The following is an 18,326-nucleotide window of genomic DNA, read 5'->3' on the forward strand; positions in this document are numbered from 1 at the left end:
CTCCCCCATGTGCCGAATAATATTTAAATACCAATGAACAATAAGAAAGCCATTAAGAATAAGACATTTTAATTGTCATTTGAGTGATTAAAGAGGTGAGTCATGTGTGCGTCACCTGGCAGTAGGCTACAGCTTCATATGTAGTGTCCTGCAGGCTATCAGATTTCAATATACTTGGTCTTATTTAAGCATCTAAAATGCAAATGCTAATCATAATATGTAGTTTCCTGGTTAATAAAAACAACAACAACACCTAATGACTTGCTAACTGATGGTTACGTAATTGATGGGCTATGCAAAATTATTATTCTTTAATTTGACCTTTGATGCCTCCAGGGATGTTTCAAATTCTAATTCAGTTGTCATAGTGCCCTTTGGGAAATGCAGATGGAAACTGACAGGCTCGCTTGTAGGATGTGTAAAATGTCAAGGGATTTCAGAATTATTCTCCTTTTGATAGTTCACCCCAGTTCATTCAATCTGACTGAAGGAGAACAGTCAGTGAATCAGCTTGAAATGACTTCCAGGCCCCGGCTTCACTGATGCATGTTCGACAACCTCTTTTTATTGTGTGTGCTACGTACAGCTCGTTAGAAATTATGATGTGCACAGAAGCAATTCTCTGCAAATACTCAGCAAAGGTTCTGCAGGAAGGAGCAAAAAGCATCTCGGGCTTCTAGAAAGGCGTGTCCATCTGACTGCCTTTCGGAGCGGGAGACACTACCCCGTAACTCCTTTCCTGCCACCTCAACCACTGCATGTGGACCTCTTTCTGGACCTATCAAGCAAACACACAGGCATAAATATCTGTTTAAATCAGTGTTTAGATTGTATCATTATGGTAAGAGCAATAGCTTAACATTTTGGGAAATTCATTTATTTGTTTTCAAAGCCTTTTGATACATGTGCAGTGCTTAGACCACCACTCAATGTAAGGTTTATGCCAAAGCCGCCCTAAACTAATAGTAATGGTCATAACCAAAATCATCTTTTATGTTTCTGTAAAGGTTAATCACAAGTATCTGTAAGCTCTTTGAAATTCTTAATGGTTTTCATTGTAGTTTCATTTTAGTTAACCGTGAATTTTCAAATTTACAGCTTTACAACAACAACAACAAAAAAATAGTTGAAAAAAAGTAAAGCACACTCTTTTTTATTGACATGCCAAATTAAAGTTAATTACTTGCATTCCTGATTGGGAAAATAAGTTTTAGTGTTTGACTGCTGTGCTCGGTCTCTCATAGAAGTCCATATTTGGGTATAAAAATGTGCATTCAATTTGTTATACACAACATAATGTCTTGTTTTACGCAAGTTTTTCACATATTTATAAAATATTTTCCTTTATTTTTTATGACAGTTGGTTCTGTGTGTTAGCCCTGCGACAGACTGGCGACCTGTCCAGGGTGTACCCTGCCTCTCGCCCTATGACAGCTGGGATAGGCTCCAGCGCCCCCCGCGACCCTGAAAAGGATAAGCGGAAGCGAATGGATGGATGGATGGTATAATAAATTTGTTAAGCACTATATGGCAAACTGGGAACCCATAATCTGGTATTTTGACTTAGCCTCTTATTACAACAACCATTTTTGTGGTTGGCAGTGCTCATGAATATCCGAGCCAAGACAAAAGCTTAACTGACATCAGACAATGCCGATGGCTTGAGTGCATTTTGGCAAAAGCAATCCCTCATTTAGTCTCCATCAAGCCTTTTACCTGCAAGCTTTGATGGCATGTGCACTACAAATGGAAATCATGTTCAGTGCCTACAGGTTCTGCATATTCATATAAAGATATCTGTTTATTCTGGTTAAATATACAGGGAGCGCAGAATTATTAGGCAAGTTGTATTTTTGAGGAATAATTTTATTATTGAACAACAACCATGTTCTCAATGAACCCAGAAAACTCATTAATATCAAAGCTGAATGTTTTTGGAAGTAGTTTTTAGTTTGTTTTTAGTTTTAGCTATTTTAGGGGGATATCTGTGTGTGCAGGTGACTATTACTGTGCATAATTATTAGGCAACTTAACAAAAAACAAATATATACCCATTTCAATTATTTATTTTTACCAGTGAAACCAATATAACATCTCCACATTCACAAATATACATTTCTGACATTCAAAAACAAAACAAAAACAAATCAGCGACCAATATAGCCACCTTTCTTTGCAAGGACACTCAAAAGCCTGCCATCCATGGATTCTGTCAGTGTTTTGATCTGTTCACCATCAACATTGCGTGCAGCAGCAACCATAGCCTCCCAGACACTGTTCAGAGAGGTGTACTGTTTTCCCTCCTTGTAAATCTCACATTTGATGATGGACCACAGGTTCTCAATGGGGTTCAGATCAGGTGAACAAGGTGGCCATGTCATTAGTTTTTCTTCTTTTATACCCTTTCTTGCCAGCCACGCTGTGGAGTACTTGGACGCGTGTGATGGAGCATTGTCCTGCATGAAAATCATGTTTTTCTTGAAGGATGCAGACTTCTTCCTGTACCACTGCTTGAAGAAGGTGTCTTCCAGAAACTGGCAGTAGGACTGGGAGTTGAGCTTGACTCCATCCTCAACCCGAAAAGGCCCCACAAGCTCACCTTTGATGATACCAGCCCAAACCAGTACTCCACCTCCACCTTGCTGGCGTCTGAGTGGGACTGGAGCTCTCTGCCCTTTACCAATCCAGCCACGGGCCCATCCATCTGGCCCATCAAGACTCACTCTCATTACATCAGTCCATAAAACCTTAGAAAAATCAGTCTTGAGATATTTCTTGGCCCAGTCTTGACGTTTCAGCTTGTGTGTCTTGTTCAGTGGTGGTCGTCTTTCAGCCTTTCTTACCTTGGCCATGTCTCTGAGTATTGCACACCTTGTGCTTTTGGGCACTCCAGTGATGTTGCAGCTCTGAAATATGGCCAAACTGGTGGCAAGTGGCATCTTGGCAGCTGTACGCTTGACTTTTCTCAGTTCATGGGCAGTTATTTTGCGCCTTGGTTTTTCCACACGCTTCTTGCGACCCTGTTGACTATTTTGAATGAAACGCTTGATTGTTCGATGATCACGCTTCAGAAGCTTTGCAATTTTGAGACTGCTGCATCCCTCTGCAAGATATCTCATTATTTTTGACTTTTCTGAGCCTGTCAAGTCCTTCTTTTGACCCATTTTGCCAAAGGAAAGGAAGTTGCCTAATAATTATGCACACCTGATATAGGGTGTTGATGTCATTAGACCACACCCCTTCTCATTACAGAGATGCACATCACCTAATATGCTTAATTGGTTGTCTACTGGTTGTAGACATACACTCCCTGTATGTCTACAACCAGCAATCGCTGAGCCACAGTGACTAGGTACCAGCTAGCTTGGCAAACCCTGCCTACAGCATTTTTTTTTATCCAATGTGTTTAATGATTAACAAAAAAGACCAAAAAAAACCCACAAGTCTGATTGCAGTTTGCATCATTATGGAGCATTATATGCCAACCTACTGCTGGCAAGGAGAGGCAGGTAACCAAACTGCTTGGATTAAAAATAATTCTGGATTTTTCGCTTCTACACTTACATTTTTGCAGAACTAAACAAAGTTAAATGAACTAGAATATTAAATTACGTTTTTAAATTAGTGCAAGGATAAGATAGGGTTGCAGTAGTTTTATATAACAGAGGTGCAACTTGTATCAATTTTCTTAGTAACCAATGAAGAAAAAAGTTGTAGAAGACAAACATCTATATTTAGCAAAATGTCAGACTATTTCTTTTATACTTTAAAAGTGAAACAAGAATCACCTCACTGTTGACAGATGAAAGCTAAACACAGTGTTTTATATATGTATATATTTATATATTTCTTGCTGAGAATCAATGCATTCATTCTGTGTATCAGTGAAACAATTAAATAGGTTACATAGGTAATCATACAAATAGTACATTAAATGAAATAATTCTCATGACCATTCGGTGACTCTAACGTGTTTCTTGTGTCTCTAAAGCATGTGAGTCATATAGTGTACACTGTCTGCTTCTGCCCCCAGTTTTTTGGAGGCTGGCCTTACATTAATCTTGCCAGTTACATAAGCATGCTGGGTCCTTTCCTTATGCAATGCTGGGAAGAGAAGTGGAAAATATTTTTTGCATTTTTAGCACTGACAACTCTAAACCAGTTACCTCCTGCTGGAATACAGATTAGCCACAATATTAAAATGCTCACTGAAGCGCCTGGGGAGCAAAGCCTTGCCACACAGCAGCTACTTTAGCACAAACTGCTCAAAATCTTAATGATGGGTATGATAGGGGTCTAGTGGATACATAGCGCATAACAGCTTGCTGACTATATGAGCCATGGCCTGCCAGATACATTGTGAGAAACAGACAAGCAATGTTCCTCTGGGAAACTCCCCATGTTCCTTTGTCATGCATGACATGCCTAAATATTGTGGCAGACCATCTGTCACACTTCTCCACGGCAGCACTATTCCCTGATGGCATTGGGCTCTTTCAGCCAGTGAAAATGCTCCGTCGCAGTGCAAAAAGCTGTTCAGGAATCGTTTCAGGAACACGAGAGAGTTCAAGGTGCTGACTTGGCCTCCAAACATTCCTCATCTCAATATAACTGAGCCTCTTTGAGGTTGCGCTAAGTGTGACCCATGCTTCTAGAATAACAATAATACTATGCTTCTGAGACACCATGGGACAGTTTTGCGCATTGTGGCTGATGTGTATGAGTCTCACGTGAAGGCTAATTATGCACCACAGTGTGTGTAAATTGTGTGTGCAATTTTCTGAACACTTTAGAGTAGTGTGGTTTGTGTACTGACCTCTTGATTTAGAAAGCAATACAGAATGGCCACAAGAAGCCCCTGTGAAAGAGATGGGTTTAATCATTAATATTTATGATAATAATAAGTGACACTTTCATTAATAAATGGAACATGCTGCCTAAAAGGACAGAAAGTGAAGCAGATCTAATAACCAAACTGACTTTCAATTCTAGGCCTGCAACACAAAGATCTAATGTCGTCGAGATGCTGTCTCACACCCATAATGCTCAAACAGTGGAAGCCAAGTTAACATGAAGGATTATCACAGGATGCTGAAGAGACTATGGTACAGCATGTACAGTATGTGCCATTAGTGTTGATGCAATCCATGTGTGTACCTGGAAGGACCCCATACAGAGCTCGATACAAAGGCGCAGGTTAATATTGAAGTAGTCGGGCAGAAAATTGAAGAACATGTAGTGAGTTCCAAACAAAGGGATGAGGAGGAGGGTGGATTTAGTCAGGCGCCTGTTGCACAAAAGCAAAGGAAAAAGAGTCTGCTTATACGTACCTCATTTGAATGCTGCACCTGATATCATCATGCATGCAGACACAGTAATGATCAGATGCCAATCAAGATGATCTTTGTCTTTGTGTGTGTCATTCTGTATGCAGCCTCTCTTTACAAGAGGAAAGGTAAGCAGCGGGGGCATGATTTCAAATAGGGCTATTAAAATGTAGCTGCAGAGATAATGTCTTTATGTGTCAGGGAACATGTGAACTTAACTGGTGCAATTAAGTCAAGCATCATTTAACTTACTGTACCTATGGTATTTCTTTTATGAGATCCGGATTTACGTGATGTGCCTGAACATTTTCAGTTAATTAGTGAGTCTATTTCAATTAGAAATTCTAATGAGCCTCTTGGTAAGCGGAACTGCAGACGTGGCCAGACTGAATTACTGAATTATTCATGGCCTACAATAGTTTTTAATTTTTGGCACAACTTGCAATGTTCTCAGCATCAAACGGTAACTATCAGAGTAAAAAAGTACCAGTGAGTGAAGAAAAGTATTTCAAAATGTCTGAAAACGTTTGCCAATTGAAGATAAACACGTCTTGTATCAGAAACGAGATGAATTTGATCGTTTCTGTGTTCAAAATGCAATAATGACTAAAATATGAGATTCTGTATCACGGCCGAGTTCCCATTGTCTACAACTGTGTCTGCACCTAAAGGATTACCTGTACTGAGAGGAGTTATTGAACTGGATCAGACGTGGATTGAGCTTTTGTATTAGAATTCTGATGATATTCATGAAGAGCATAAAATTGACCTGTTGAAAGAAAAAGCAAGAATGCAAAAATCAATACTAATACTAATAATAAAAATTTTAAAAACTGTAACAAGTATTACATCAAATGCTGCTTTCAGCAACATGATTATTGAATGTCATGGCAACAATATGAGCAGCCAAGCGTATAATTAACTTAGGCTGGTGTGGCATTTACCGCTATAGAGACAACAATCGGCCCCTTGATGATCCACCAATAGGGTGAGTCCTCATTGATGTCCCAACATCTGTGCAAGAAATGTGCACTTTAGAAGATTTCTTCAAGCATTGCATGCAGTAAATTTAATCGACGTCCTAAAAATAACACCCAACAATTACTGCTGAGTACAAAGTGAGTGCAAATTATCCATGTAAATGCACTTACAATATTATGTACAGTAGACTCACGTTCACATTCCCCTCTAATGCGTTTATATGCATCATTTTCATTAATTTAGCACAATTTAGCATTTCACCTATTGCTGCTTATGAGAAATAATAATGATTGTGGCTATAGAAGCTGTAATTCAAGTTTATACAAACTCTGTGTCCTCAAAATACACCCTGGATCCAATCCACAGGACTATGAAGAGCACCGGCACACCTGTTACAGAAATCAAAACTAGTGTCAGTGAGATGCAATCATTACACACGAAAATGGCTGAATCAGAGTTAGGAAGCTACCAGTGTGTGAACTGATTGGACGAGTATCAATTTTCCTAATATCTGCACCATGCAGAAGGAATAAAATGTAAATGAATTATTTTAAAGGTTGTGTGCACTACAGTGTACATCTTACAGTAAGTACAATGAACCCACATAATTCTATCCAAGATCTCATAGTGTGAGAGGCAGGTACATTCAATCTATAGCAGATCTAATAAATTATCAATATAAACGTTAACCTCCTAAGACCCGAACAGCATGCATTTTTAATTTCTCTTTGATATTTGGGCTGATTGTATTTACATTCATCAGGTCCCAAAGAATTACCAGGATTTTTTTTTTGCCTAATTTTTGTTTCTAAGAAAAATGAGAGACACTTATGAGGATATTCATTTAAAATTTCGATAGAACAGTAGCAGTACAATGTCCTCGTAAGAGGATATCAGGCCCTTGTAGAGCAAAATTGAGTATTTTGGTCTAAATAACCCAAAATGTGATGTCCACATATGTGGACGCCAGGTATTAGGAGGTTAATATAGATCAATGCTGCACATGCCACTGAACCAGGAAACTTTTTAGCTGTTATAATAATATGCACATGTTGGCTGATGTTACCGTTTCTGGTTCTTTTTGACCTTGAAGGCTGCTGTGAAACTTTGCTAATCAGCACTTTAGGTGTGATCCAAATAAAATCCCAATGGGAAAGTAAAAGGTAAAAATGTTATTTTGGTATTTGCTATGCTTTATTTACAGACACTTGAATATTAACTGGGAAAAAATGACAGCACGAGGCAGAAGTTTTCCAAAATGAAATAAATGCTCCAAACTACCTGCAAGTTTGATGGAGTTAAAAATTGAAAATCCCCACTGCCAGTATTTGTTCAATCCAAAAAGAGCAACAAAAAACAGGGATTTTTTTCAGATTCCTCTTTGTATTCATGTATTTTCTTCGTTTAAAAACACACATACAACAGTACAAACAGGTGGAGTAATTTACTGAAACATGCAAACACAAATGGAACAAAAGGTAATTCAGGCCAAATCTGAGTTCTAACAAGCTCGAAAGGTAATATTTGGTATCTTCAAGCCTTTTGAAGACTTATTGCTCAAGACTTTTCACAGTATTGTAAAACTTTTTTTAACCTGATTCTTTCTCTAAAGTGTTTTACAGTATCTCTAAAAAAAGATGAGTTATAAAACTGTAATTTTTGGAAAATTCTAATGTTATCATACATGTCTTCTCACTATTGTTAAATCTGAGATATTGCAAAGTAGGGCCATGTTCTTTAATTTGGTAGGCGGCTCAACATAGCAAATGTTGGGGAAATTGTATGTCAAGGTCCTCACCCCATCCCAGCAAGCTGAAGCCCCACAGGCATCGGCGGCTATGATAGAAAGAGGAGAGCAGCAGGGAACTGAGGTAAAGTGCCTCCACCAGGAGCCAAAAAAAGTTTGCCATTACACAGTAGTGACAGAAGACCACAGAGGCTTTACAGGCAAACTGACCAGAAAGAACAAGAAGAGGGGAAAGGACAGAGAGCAAAGTGTAAGGAGGAATTAGTGTGGTAAGGCGTGCATAAGCAATATGTGATTATGCATAAATACATGAGATCAGGGAAATGCACCCAGAGGAATTTCTTAATACAAACAAGAAGCACTTGTCCCGAGCATCATTATCTTACTGTGGAAAGGGTGCAGTGGTTGGTGTCGTCGCTTGAGAACAGAGTAGCATCCTTTATAAACACCGCCACAGCTTTCAGGATGAACGTAAGAAAGAGCTGGATGTGAATAAAGTTCCTGGCACAACGCAGTTTCCTGTAAAAGAGCAGGAATACATTTATAACCAATACGAGATTTTGCATTGTACTGTATCATGAACAGCAAATGCAAAAACATCACATTTCTACAACTGTGCAAACTGGCGCAGTCTGTGGTTTTAGTTCATAGTTTTGATCAGTGAACAAAGAAAAATGTGAGTGGCAGAGAACAAAAATAAAAAAGAGACAGAGATGTAACTGATGCCAGTGATCTTGTTCGTGAAGCAATTTACTGGCAATCAGATTAGATTCATAAACAATCAGCTGGAAAGAGGAACAAACAAACTGTAACCCACAGAGCTGGTGCATAAGTTTTCAAAACGCTGTCTTGGCATTTGGTTACAGACTTGGTGAGGAGACTAAGGCACGTGTCAGGCCTACAAAACAGATAGGTGTTGGTCGGTGGGCTTATTTAAATGTGGAAAGAGCCAGGAAGGTTATTTCATCTGTTTCCAGTTTTCATGCAACACGAGCCTTTTATGGCACCACATGCACTGTACAGACATCACAGTGTTATCAGCTGTGTAATCTAAATCCTACAAAGAGTGTAAATTTCCCAACTCCCTTATCTCTTACACATTCCATCAGATCTAATTCCAAATGGGGACACAAAGACGTGGCAGAGTTGCAAAACTGCCATGTGCTGTGTGAGTGTCGATGAGTATCAGGCACTGGTAAAAGTTTTTCATAAACCCAGACTTGAAGAGAGTGCCTTGAACCCATCAGCAATCCCACTTTATTGTTCTGTGAACAATAAAGTTGCATCCTTTGTAAAGCAGTTCATCTGAATTTCGAGCTGTTATTTCCATTGCTTATGTCACCCAAAATGTGCTTTTTACTGACAAAAAGCTAAATAAAAATCAGTATTTTCGGTTTATACCTGAAGAGTAGCAGGATCAACACAGCAACAGCCAACACCACTAGAGAGATGCTGTAGCCAATGGTGTATATGAGCTTCACTGAGGCAAAGTAAGACTCCTCCATCTGGAAGCAGGATGAAAATGAAGATTTTGAATGAAAGGAAATTATACTCAAATATCAAAGCTTTTCAAAATGATGTCAGACATCAAAATGAATGTAATGTCTTAAAATGAGTCTAAATTACAGGCAAGATTGAGACTAAACTGCACTGAGGAGATGACTGTGGAATAACTGCAAGAAAGCTTTCCATATTTTGTGTCTTAGCCTAATGGCAGAAAGAGAGTTGGCTAAGCACATAGCTAAATCTACTATGAAAAAGCTACTTAATTACAATACACTGTCACATTTAATTACTAATGTTCTACTTCAGCTATTTGGAACATTTAAGACGTCTTTTTAAAATAACAATAATAATAATAATACAAAAATATGCTCTTTTTAGCATCAAATATGGAATCTTTCCAAAAGAAAAGACTTCATGCTCTCTTTGTGAGCTATTATGCAACGGGTCAAATTAGATCCACTCATTCTGCAAAAGTGTTTATATTTGTATGATTTTTCATACAGCCAACTATCATGTGTTAGCTGTACCTGAATCTCCAAAGAAGCAAAAGTAGGAACATGCACAGTGGTTCAACTACAGTCCCAAATGTGTCCTGAAACATGGAATATGTTAATAATTTTGCTAGCTTTTTTTTGTTTATTTCCACAGGTGCATTTCTGTCCTTCTGTTTTGTTTCCCCTTTATTGCTGTTGGTTGCCTCTTTGTTCCTGGTGCTTCTCCTCCTGTTTCTAATTTTCTGCCTGACCTCTGTGCTCCCAATCTAGTCTCACATTCCTCAGTCTGACATCCCTAGCTGCCTCGCTTCAGCAACTCTCACCTCGGGAATGTCATCATCCACATTGCAGGCAACATGGTATGGTGGGAACGGCCTCGACCAACCTCCACTTGTACAGTTTCGGCTCACTGACCCTAAAGACAAAAGATGTGAGCTCAAGAGTCAGTTGTGCAATGCTGAGACTGACTTTAGTAATAATCAGGGTTACATATTTATGTGTGATATTTTGATGCAGACTGAAATGTCAGAAAAAGTTCTCGTGGATTGTCATAAAATTTCTTACTTTAGTGCTGACCCCCCTGACTCATCATCTAGACTTCATCTGCAAAACTGACATTCTCAACTGTAGCTTGTGTGCAGTGGTAATCAGGAGCATGACAATTCTGAAAACACCAAAACTGCAATACAAACATCTGCATTATTGTATCGCAGTTTCATTTGACCATATCCTGATACGTGCGTAATTCTGTTGAAGCCTAGTTAAAGCAAGCTAATCTGGTGAAATCAGTCAAATTTAAAAATCATTCAAGAAATTGGTGAGCTGAAAATAAGTTTAATAGAGGTAAAAAAAATTCCCCATCTTTTGCTATTAATCCCCTTTAAAGAAAACCAGTGCACTAACGACATAGTGGCTCCTCCAGCTAATGATGATCACAGTTCACATGTTATTGTACAGTGTGAAGAACAGAACGAAACTGATATGTTTATATCATATCATATATATTGATTACATTTTCAAAATAAAGCAACATCAATTCCTTAAGTATTTGCTAGTGTTAAACATAACTATTATTAAAAAATGTCAGTTTCTGGGGGGGACGTATCAAATGTGTTCAAATTCATTCACCATGACTGGCGCCACAGACGCCTCCTTTAATGGAAACAAAATGGTTTCACAGTTTAGCACCAGCAGTGTCTGTAGCTGGGACTGACCAAATACGTGGTTGATCCTACTGAATCCGTAGGAGGAGTTTGCTTGTTGGGGTTAGAGCAGGGCTTTCACACTGTGAGTGCTCGGGCCCTAATAAATCAAATTTCAGATATTGCTACTGTATGTCTGAAAATGCTGATGTTTTCAATCCTTTTAAACCTCATGTCTGTCATTGTATTAACCTTTTTCAGTTGTTAGATTTCGCTCGCAAGTTAAAGTCCTGCTCACCGACTTGACATAAAGTTAATATGGCGCTTGAATTTTGCCCAGGGCATCAATGTACTTAAGTATGGCTTCACTGAGCTGCTGCCTCTTAGTGGTGGTCAGAGTCTGTTGAGTATGTACATCTTGTTTGCTCATTTTGGGTTTGACTATCTGTGCACACTTTCAAACTTGCTTATTTATCTGTTAGTGAAAATTTAATTGGATTGCAGTCTCCTGTGACAACACAAATTCATAGCCTGCCCAAAAGATCAATTTAATCACCGAATGAAAAAAAACACGCACTTTATGAAGACATCAGTATTACAAAAAACACCCTTTGACGTCAGAGGATTAATAATTTAGCTTAATAATGGCCCGTTTCCAGCATGTGATCTGGCACTCACCTGTGCTATTTCTGAAGAGGGAGAAGACTGCAGGACAAGCTCTGTGCACAGTCTCCCCAACAACTGCATGAGGCCAGCAGGTGACCGCATCCCAGAAGGGCCAACAACCTTTTCGACAAAGGTTTAGGAGGAGAAAGAAGGTTAGAAAAGGTGAGTATCAGAGTGCTGAATCGGAAGGAAAGACAGTGAGATTCCATAAATCATATCTGAAATACACAGTTAAAAATATATAGATAGAGTGTAAAAGCAAGTGGTGTAAATCATGAGCTTGCTTCCAACTGCAATCTTCAACGGCCTAGCGCCCACCTCCTTGTACATTTCATAAGGACAAAAAAAGTACTGTAGGTCCCCAAGCAAAAGCCTTATCTTGTGATAGATTACATACATAAACCCTTATGTTGCTATCCTTATTGGTCTCATTTACTGATGCATCAAAGTGATATATCACCTAGTTTGTTTTCATTCTGCAGTTAGAACGCCAACAAGAATATTTCCCGATAATGGATGGTTTTCTGTGAAGCTTCTATTCCAGCTCAGACCCCTGCACTTAATGTGAGCATTACTATATTTCATAACACAACTGCAACCACCCATGAATTCATATAAGCAGTTGCAATGATGAGAACAGGATGGTTAGATTTCAAAAAGGAAAACACACCTTCTGTGCTTCTGTTCTCCTGTTCTGCAATGTACTGAAGGCAGTGACGCTCTTCTTTCTCCAGCTGAAAAATGTATTCACATTCAGGATGCAGACTTGAGAACGCCTAGAGGTACAAAACAAGGCAAGGGGAGAGATGTTTAGTACACTGAGAGGTATAAGCTGTGCTAAGTTAGTGTCTCATTACATGAAAGAGACTCCGTGTATGTGAAAAAAAATTGCGCCTTCTTTTAAAAGAGCAGTGACTCATTTTACTTTCTAGCTAAAACACAACAAAACAAAACAAAACACATACTTATTTCCATTGATGGCATTTACCAAAAATATCTTTTAATACATCACACAGAAGACGTTTGAAAATGAGCAACTATCCATCCATGCTCCGACTCAGACATTCTTCTTTTTATCGGTGTCCTAATTTTTCACTGTGATGTTTTTTGGGAGCCCAACAAATAAGGGGGTAAAGGGTCGATGTAAGGCAAGTGTTGGATGGTAGAGAGTGCAGGGAAGAAAGCAGCAGAGTGGCATGAAACTGTAAACTTAAAGTGCATGAATTTGTGTGTATTGCTGCAATCTGTTGCACTAAAATATATTTTTGTAAAAATACATTGTTGTTGTTGTTGGGTTGTTTTTTTTTGTTTTTTTTTAAAAGGTCAATGCGCTCTCACGCCAGCACATCAAATAATATCCTTTTGTCAGATGCTGTCTGGGTCCAGCTGAGTCCTGCAAAGGTCAGCTTGAGAGGTAAGTCACTGTTTATCCATCGGGGGATTGTGGTTCCCATGCTGCTTGGAGCTTTGGAGCTTTGCGTTTTGCACCTTACTTTGCTGTTATCCCGCCTCTCGCCCTATGACAGCCGGTTTAGGCTCCAGCTTCCCAGAACCTTGAATTGGCAGTTAGGAAAATAGATCGATGAATGGACCGTGACCCTGAACTGGATAATCGGACGTAAATGGATGGATGGATGGTTTAGGCACTAAATGCTGATTGGTTAGGTTTAACCAATCAGAGTTTTGGCTACATTTTGCTTTATAGCAGTACTCTTTAATATCAGTAACCCTGCACATTGTAAAATGAAAAATGGGAGCCATAAACCTGTAAGTCAGGGCAAAGACTCCAAAGAACAAATGCAACATGCAACCCCCTTGGACTGAGAACGCACTACATATACAATAAACCATTCTCTGTGATATGGGTAACATACCATAGATAGGCAATGCTGGGTGAAAAACATCCACTATTATTTTATAGCCTAACATCCGACCCTCCAGTTAGGGTCAACATTAATGTTTTTTATGTAATCTATCTTACAAAACAAGCACACATAAATTTAACTGAACATTTTTTTAAATATACTGCACAACAATTTCTCTCTCTGCAGGAATGCAAATGGTCGGCAGTGACTGAGGTAGATTTGGGGGGGCTACAGTGACAGCTATGGGTTAAATCAAAAAATCTATATATCTCATTATTTTATCCTGCCAGCAAACTTATGTGGTCTCAATCTAAAGGTCAGAGCAGCAGAGGGGGTCTTGTTGAGCTGTTACAAGATACTGCAACAGTGTGCTTCATATTATTGCTACCCACCTGTACATAGATAGCTCAATATGGTGCCTCACCATATGAAGGCAACAGAATCTCTTACTGTAAAAGCTTCCTTGACGTCAGTTACTACATTCCTCAGTTTAATAATCTCTCTACTAATTCCAAAGCAATATGGTTATTTCCATTTAGAAATGGAAATTATCTGGAGCATCTGCCATAAAAGAAGAAAAACATTAAAGCAGAAATATCACAGATGGAAGAGATAATGAGTCAGTCCACCTGACCGTGTGGCGCTTGCAGACACTGTACGTGTCCACAGGAATAACACTGGTAAGTCACACGACTTACACGTGTGTGGTCAAGGTACAGCTCTTGTTTTGCTGACCTTAATCTTAACTTTATGAGGATGTGTTTTCCTTATGGGGATAAAAGCAAGTCAAAACATAATGTTCTCTGAATTAATGGATATACAACTCGTGTGTGTGTGCGGATTATAGTAGTAGAACTATCTTTATGAGGGCTGGTTTGAGTCTTAAATCATCAGAGTGAGGGTATTTTGGCCTATCCTCACTTTCTCACACCCGCTTTAAAGCACTGGTTGAAGATGAAGACTTGTTTTTAGTTTATTCTAGAATTAGTTTTATATTAGAGTTAGGATAGAGGATGGGAGCAGCACTTATTTGTGATAGTTAACTTCAAGATAAGGCACTAGGAAATGTATTGTGTCAATGAATGCCCTCATAAAGATAATCAAACAAACGTGTGTATGTTTAAAACATGGCACAAGGACAAAACAAGAAAACGGAGGCAAATATATCATAACGCCCCTCTAATTTTAACATTTTGAGCCTATCTTGCAATTTGTAACTACCCAATGCCGAGTAGTTACAGGGCAGCTCTTTGAGCTGTTTCTTTACTTTGAATCCATTTAACCTCCACAGATTAAGACAGCAGGTCACACAGCCCTAAAACACAAAACATCTGTTACAGATACACACATATTGCTAAGACTTTTGTCCTTGTTTCAGCTCATTTCCATCTCAGTTTAAAAATCCTTGAGGGGAAAACAAGTGTCTTTCTGACAAGATGCTACCAAGCTCTTAATGAAACAAACCCTCAGAGGCTAAATTCCTGTGGGACGACAAAGACTTCCTGTGGAGAACCCTGATTAGTCACCACCTTTCTGAGTGCCATCCAATAGGATGAACTGTTTGTGCGCCACAAGCATTTGCCTTTAAAAAGACGGGTTTTTCTGTAGGTGAAACAGCCTCATTTGAAAGGCCACCAGGAGTGATTTCATGAAATTACATGTGCATACTCGTGCACAAATACAGTGTTTTTAATATCATAAACCTGTGCTTTGATTTGAATTCAGTGAAGTGTAAAATTATCGGGGGGGAAAACACCGCAGTTTCATTTTACTGAAAAATATTGGTTGACTTTCAGGGTTGTTGCACCAATTCTGCTGAAAGACATGAAAATTGGTTTGGAAATGGAAAATAAAATGATGAATGAGTAGCAAAAGACCTGATTTAAAAAAAAAAAAATCTAATATATACGTGTTATTCTAAAGTTGTCATTTAAAGAAATGGTGAAATGGTGCAGTTATGAATCTCCTCACTATCAAACACTAAATAAGTGTCAGTTTTACATGTTAGATAAGATATTTATGATCAGGTCTGCCTTTGAGATTCTTATCAAAGGCAAACAGAAGGTTGTTTATCCAAACAAGAAGAAACCTGTACCTTAGAATTCATGATTTATTTAAAAACAGATATCTAAACTTGGGGAATGAAACTGTTCATTTCTATTACTCATCTCAGCCATTTTCATCTCACTGTGAACAAGTTCATCATCTCTCTCTCACACACACACACACACACACACACAGATAATGATAGTCTTACAAATAACAGACCGCTTTAGTATGTATGCCAAAACCACCTACAGAATAAACACATACAGGAAACTCGCTGGAAATTAACACAATCTCACTGACAACTGTTGGACACAAAAAGTGTTTCCTCTTCATTTTCTTTAAGTAAGTGGAAACAAACATGCAAGCACTCAGTACTATCCCCCCTCCATCAATGATATGTGGAAATGTTAGAAACAACCAGAGCATACATATCCCTGCCAGTCCTCTTTGTTCCTAATGCAATGCTAATAATATAATGAGAGGTGTTATGGTGAATTTTACCCAACAATTACTACTCTTCTCGTTCAAAGGCTGGCAGGGGATTTTTTTTTTAAAGGCTTCCCTTGTCTTCTGCAGATATAATGAATGCAAACAGAAAGACTGTGCAGTGTGTTGTGCTTCAGTTTGTATAGCGCTAAATTGTTTCCTTCTAAACCAGGGGTAATTCATTGTAAAATTAGTTCTAGGGCATTTATATTCATTGTTGAAAAATCATAAATATGACTAAATAGCTGTTTCTCATGCAAAAGGGTGCTGTGAGGACATTTATTCTATAGGAGTAGCGTGCAGGTTAGGGGAAGTAAGACCCGTTTTGAATGCAGGGGGTGAAGAATACAGCAAGTCAAGACTGGATGGTTACAGGCACCAAGGGTGCATGTCGTGCTCATGCATTTCAAGAGCATGATGGAGACAGTATGCTGCAGTTAAAAGACAGAAACAGTGGGAGATTTAAAGATGGGTGGGTGGCTGCACAAGGTAAGTCTGAACAATATGAGCCTTGAAACTAAATGCAAAGCCAGTGGTCCATTTGCGTTGCCAGGTTAGCATGCTGCCTGCCATAAAATATGTTCCCTGAGAGGTGAAGCCTATTATCCACTAACTACCCAAAAAGGGGCCATAGGAATGGGCTCACTTTGCAGATGCTGCCATCTATTTTCAAAAGCAAATGGGGTGCACTTTTATGCTGCTTTACGCAGTACTCAGGCACAGTGCAAAAACATAACATCGTCATTCAATCAGAAAGATAGAACAAACAAGGTCAGCCTCTAAAGTTCAGATTATGTCAACAGAAAGGAACAGTTTGACTTTTTTTCCCTTTTTGTTTTCTTGCAGGTAAGATAGATATGAACGAAAGAGCTGGTGTAGTTTAGCATAATTGGATCAAACAAAGTCCGTTCTAGATTTTCTCTTCTCTTTTATAGAATGTAAATCTACACGTAAGCAATCAATCTAATAGCAGAATGAACATGGTTTACCTCAGAAGGGGTGCCATACATTTTTTATGTGTGTATGTAACTATGCAGCCAAAACTAGAGTTCCTTTCCACCCTTTTGTCTTTCTATTTGTTTTTCACTCACGTCCTGATTAAAATGCAAATTTTCAATCATATCTGAGCTTTCAGCAGAATACAGACCTCCCATACAGTACTGTAGCACTGGTCTTGTTTGTCGTGATTGTGTGCGTCTATGTGTGTGTGTGTAGTTCATTATGATTCTCAGCAGTCCTGAGTAGCGAAAGAGAATGAAGAGGTACACGGGGATGAGTGTTTGCCCTGTTCCCATTCTCTCTTTGCCACACTGAGCATCACACCACCCGTTTGTCTGCTTTTCATATTTCTAGTCCGTTATGGAAATTAGCGAGGTGGCCCTATAATAATATCCCCATAAAATCTGATTGGAAAGAAGAAGTGTTGGCATATGAATGTGCACAGATGTGTGTATGGTTTGTTGCCTGTATTGCTCCTTCACAGTTGACCAGACAAAACAAATTGAGCACTAAACACAGAGTAAATAATTTATAATAATACTGGCAAACAAAAGTCACTCAGTTATTTTGATCTCACTAGATAATTTTAGTGGTGACTATGATAAATCAGATAATATATAATAATATATTATCTGATAATATAATAGACTGAGGGTCGCAGATGCCAACAGACTTAATAAACTAATCCGTAAGGCCAGCAATGTTGTGGGGATGGAGCTGGACTCCCTCAAGGTGGTGTCGGAGAGGCGGATGCTGTCCAAGATAAAGACAATGTTGGATAACACCTCCCACCCACTCCATGACATGCTGGTCAGTCACAGGAGCTCATTCAGTGAGAGACTGAGATTACCAAAAAGCACCACTGAACGACACAGGAAATCTTTCCTGCCTGTGGCCATCTCCCTGTACAACGCATCCACTTAACACACTGTTTACTGCTACAACTACACATGTTTCTTTTCCAACTATTTATTTATGAGTGACTTATGTATGTATGTATATATATGTATATATTGTACTATTCTTAGTTAGCGTATTGTCTGTCTTGTCTTAATGTTGGTTTA

The 18,326-nt window shown here is 38.8% G+C and overlaps 1 protein-coding gene across 1 annotated transcript; it reads right to left on the reverse strand.

Moving 5' to 3' along the window:
- Window positions 1-676: 676 nt before the first annotated feature.
- ghrhrl (growth hormone releasing hormone receptor, like) lies at window positions 677-17,273 on the reverse strand. Its single transcript, XM_085347828.1, has 13 exons — window positions 17,253-17,273; window positions 12,534-12,639; window positions 11,876-11,983; window positions 10,379-10,470; window positions 9,457-9,560; window positions 8,442-8,574; window positions 8,107-8,260; window positions 6,637-6,697; window positions 6,272-6,341; window positions 6,005-6,096; window positions 5,158-5,287; window positions 4,817-4,858; window positions 677-778 (listed from the first exon to the last, which is right to left on the reverse strand). Exons 1-13 carry the CDS (start codon window positions 17,271-17,273, stop codon window positions 677-679), a joined length of 1,215 nt encoding a protein of 404 aa, XP_085203954.1.
- Between the last annotated feature and the right edge of the window lie 1,053 nt (window positions 17,274-18,326).

Source organism: Diplotaxodon limnothrissa, linkage group LG23, assembly GCF_057381915.1.
Source record: "Diplotaxodon limnothrissa isolate DT_005_m linkage group LG23, D_limnothrissa_male_GT1.1, whole genome shotgun sequence".
NCBI lineage: Eukaryota > Metazoa > Chordata > Actinopteri > Cichliformes > Cichlidae > Diplotaxodon > Diplotaxodon limnothrissa.

What these genes read in the sequence shown, in the direction of transcription:
- ghrhrl (XM_085347828.1), bottom strand. Translation starts at nt 17,273, where the DNA reads ATGTATGGCACCCCTTCTGAG. An exon ending in AATAACTCCTCTCAGTACAG is followed by an intron (nt 5,288 to 6,004) that starts GTAATCCTTTAG and finishes TTTGTGCAACAG; the next exon opens with GCGCCTGACTAAATCCACCC. An exon ending in TCTGTATGGGGTCCTTCCAG is followed by an intron (nt 4,859 to 5,157) that starts GTACACACATGG and finishes TCTCTTTCACAG; the next exon opens with GGGCTTCTTGTGGCCATTCT.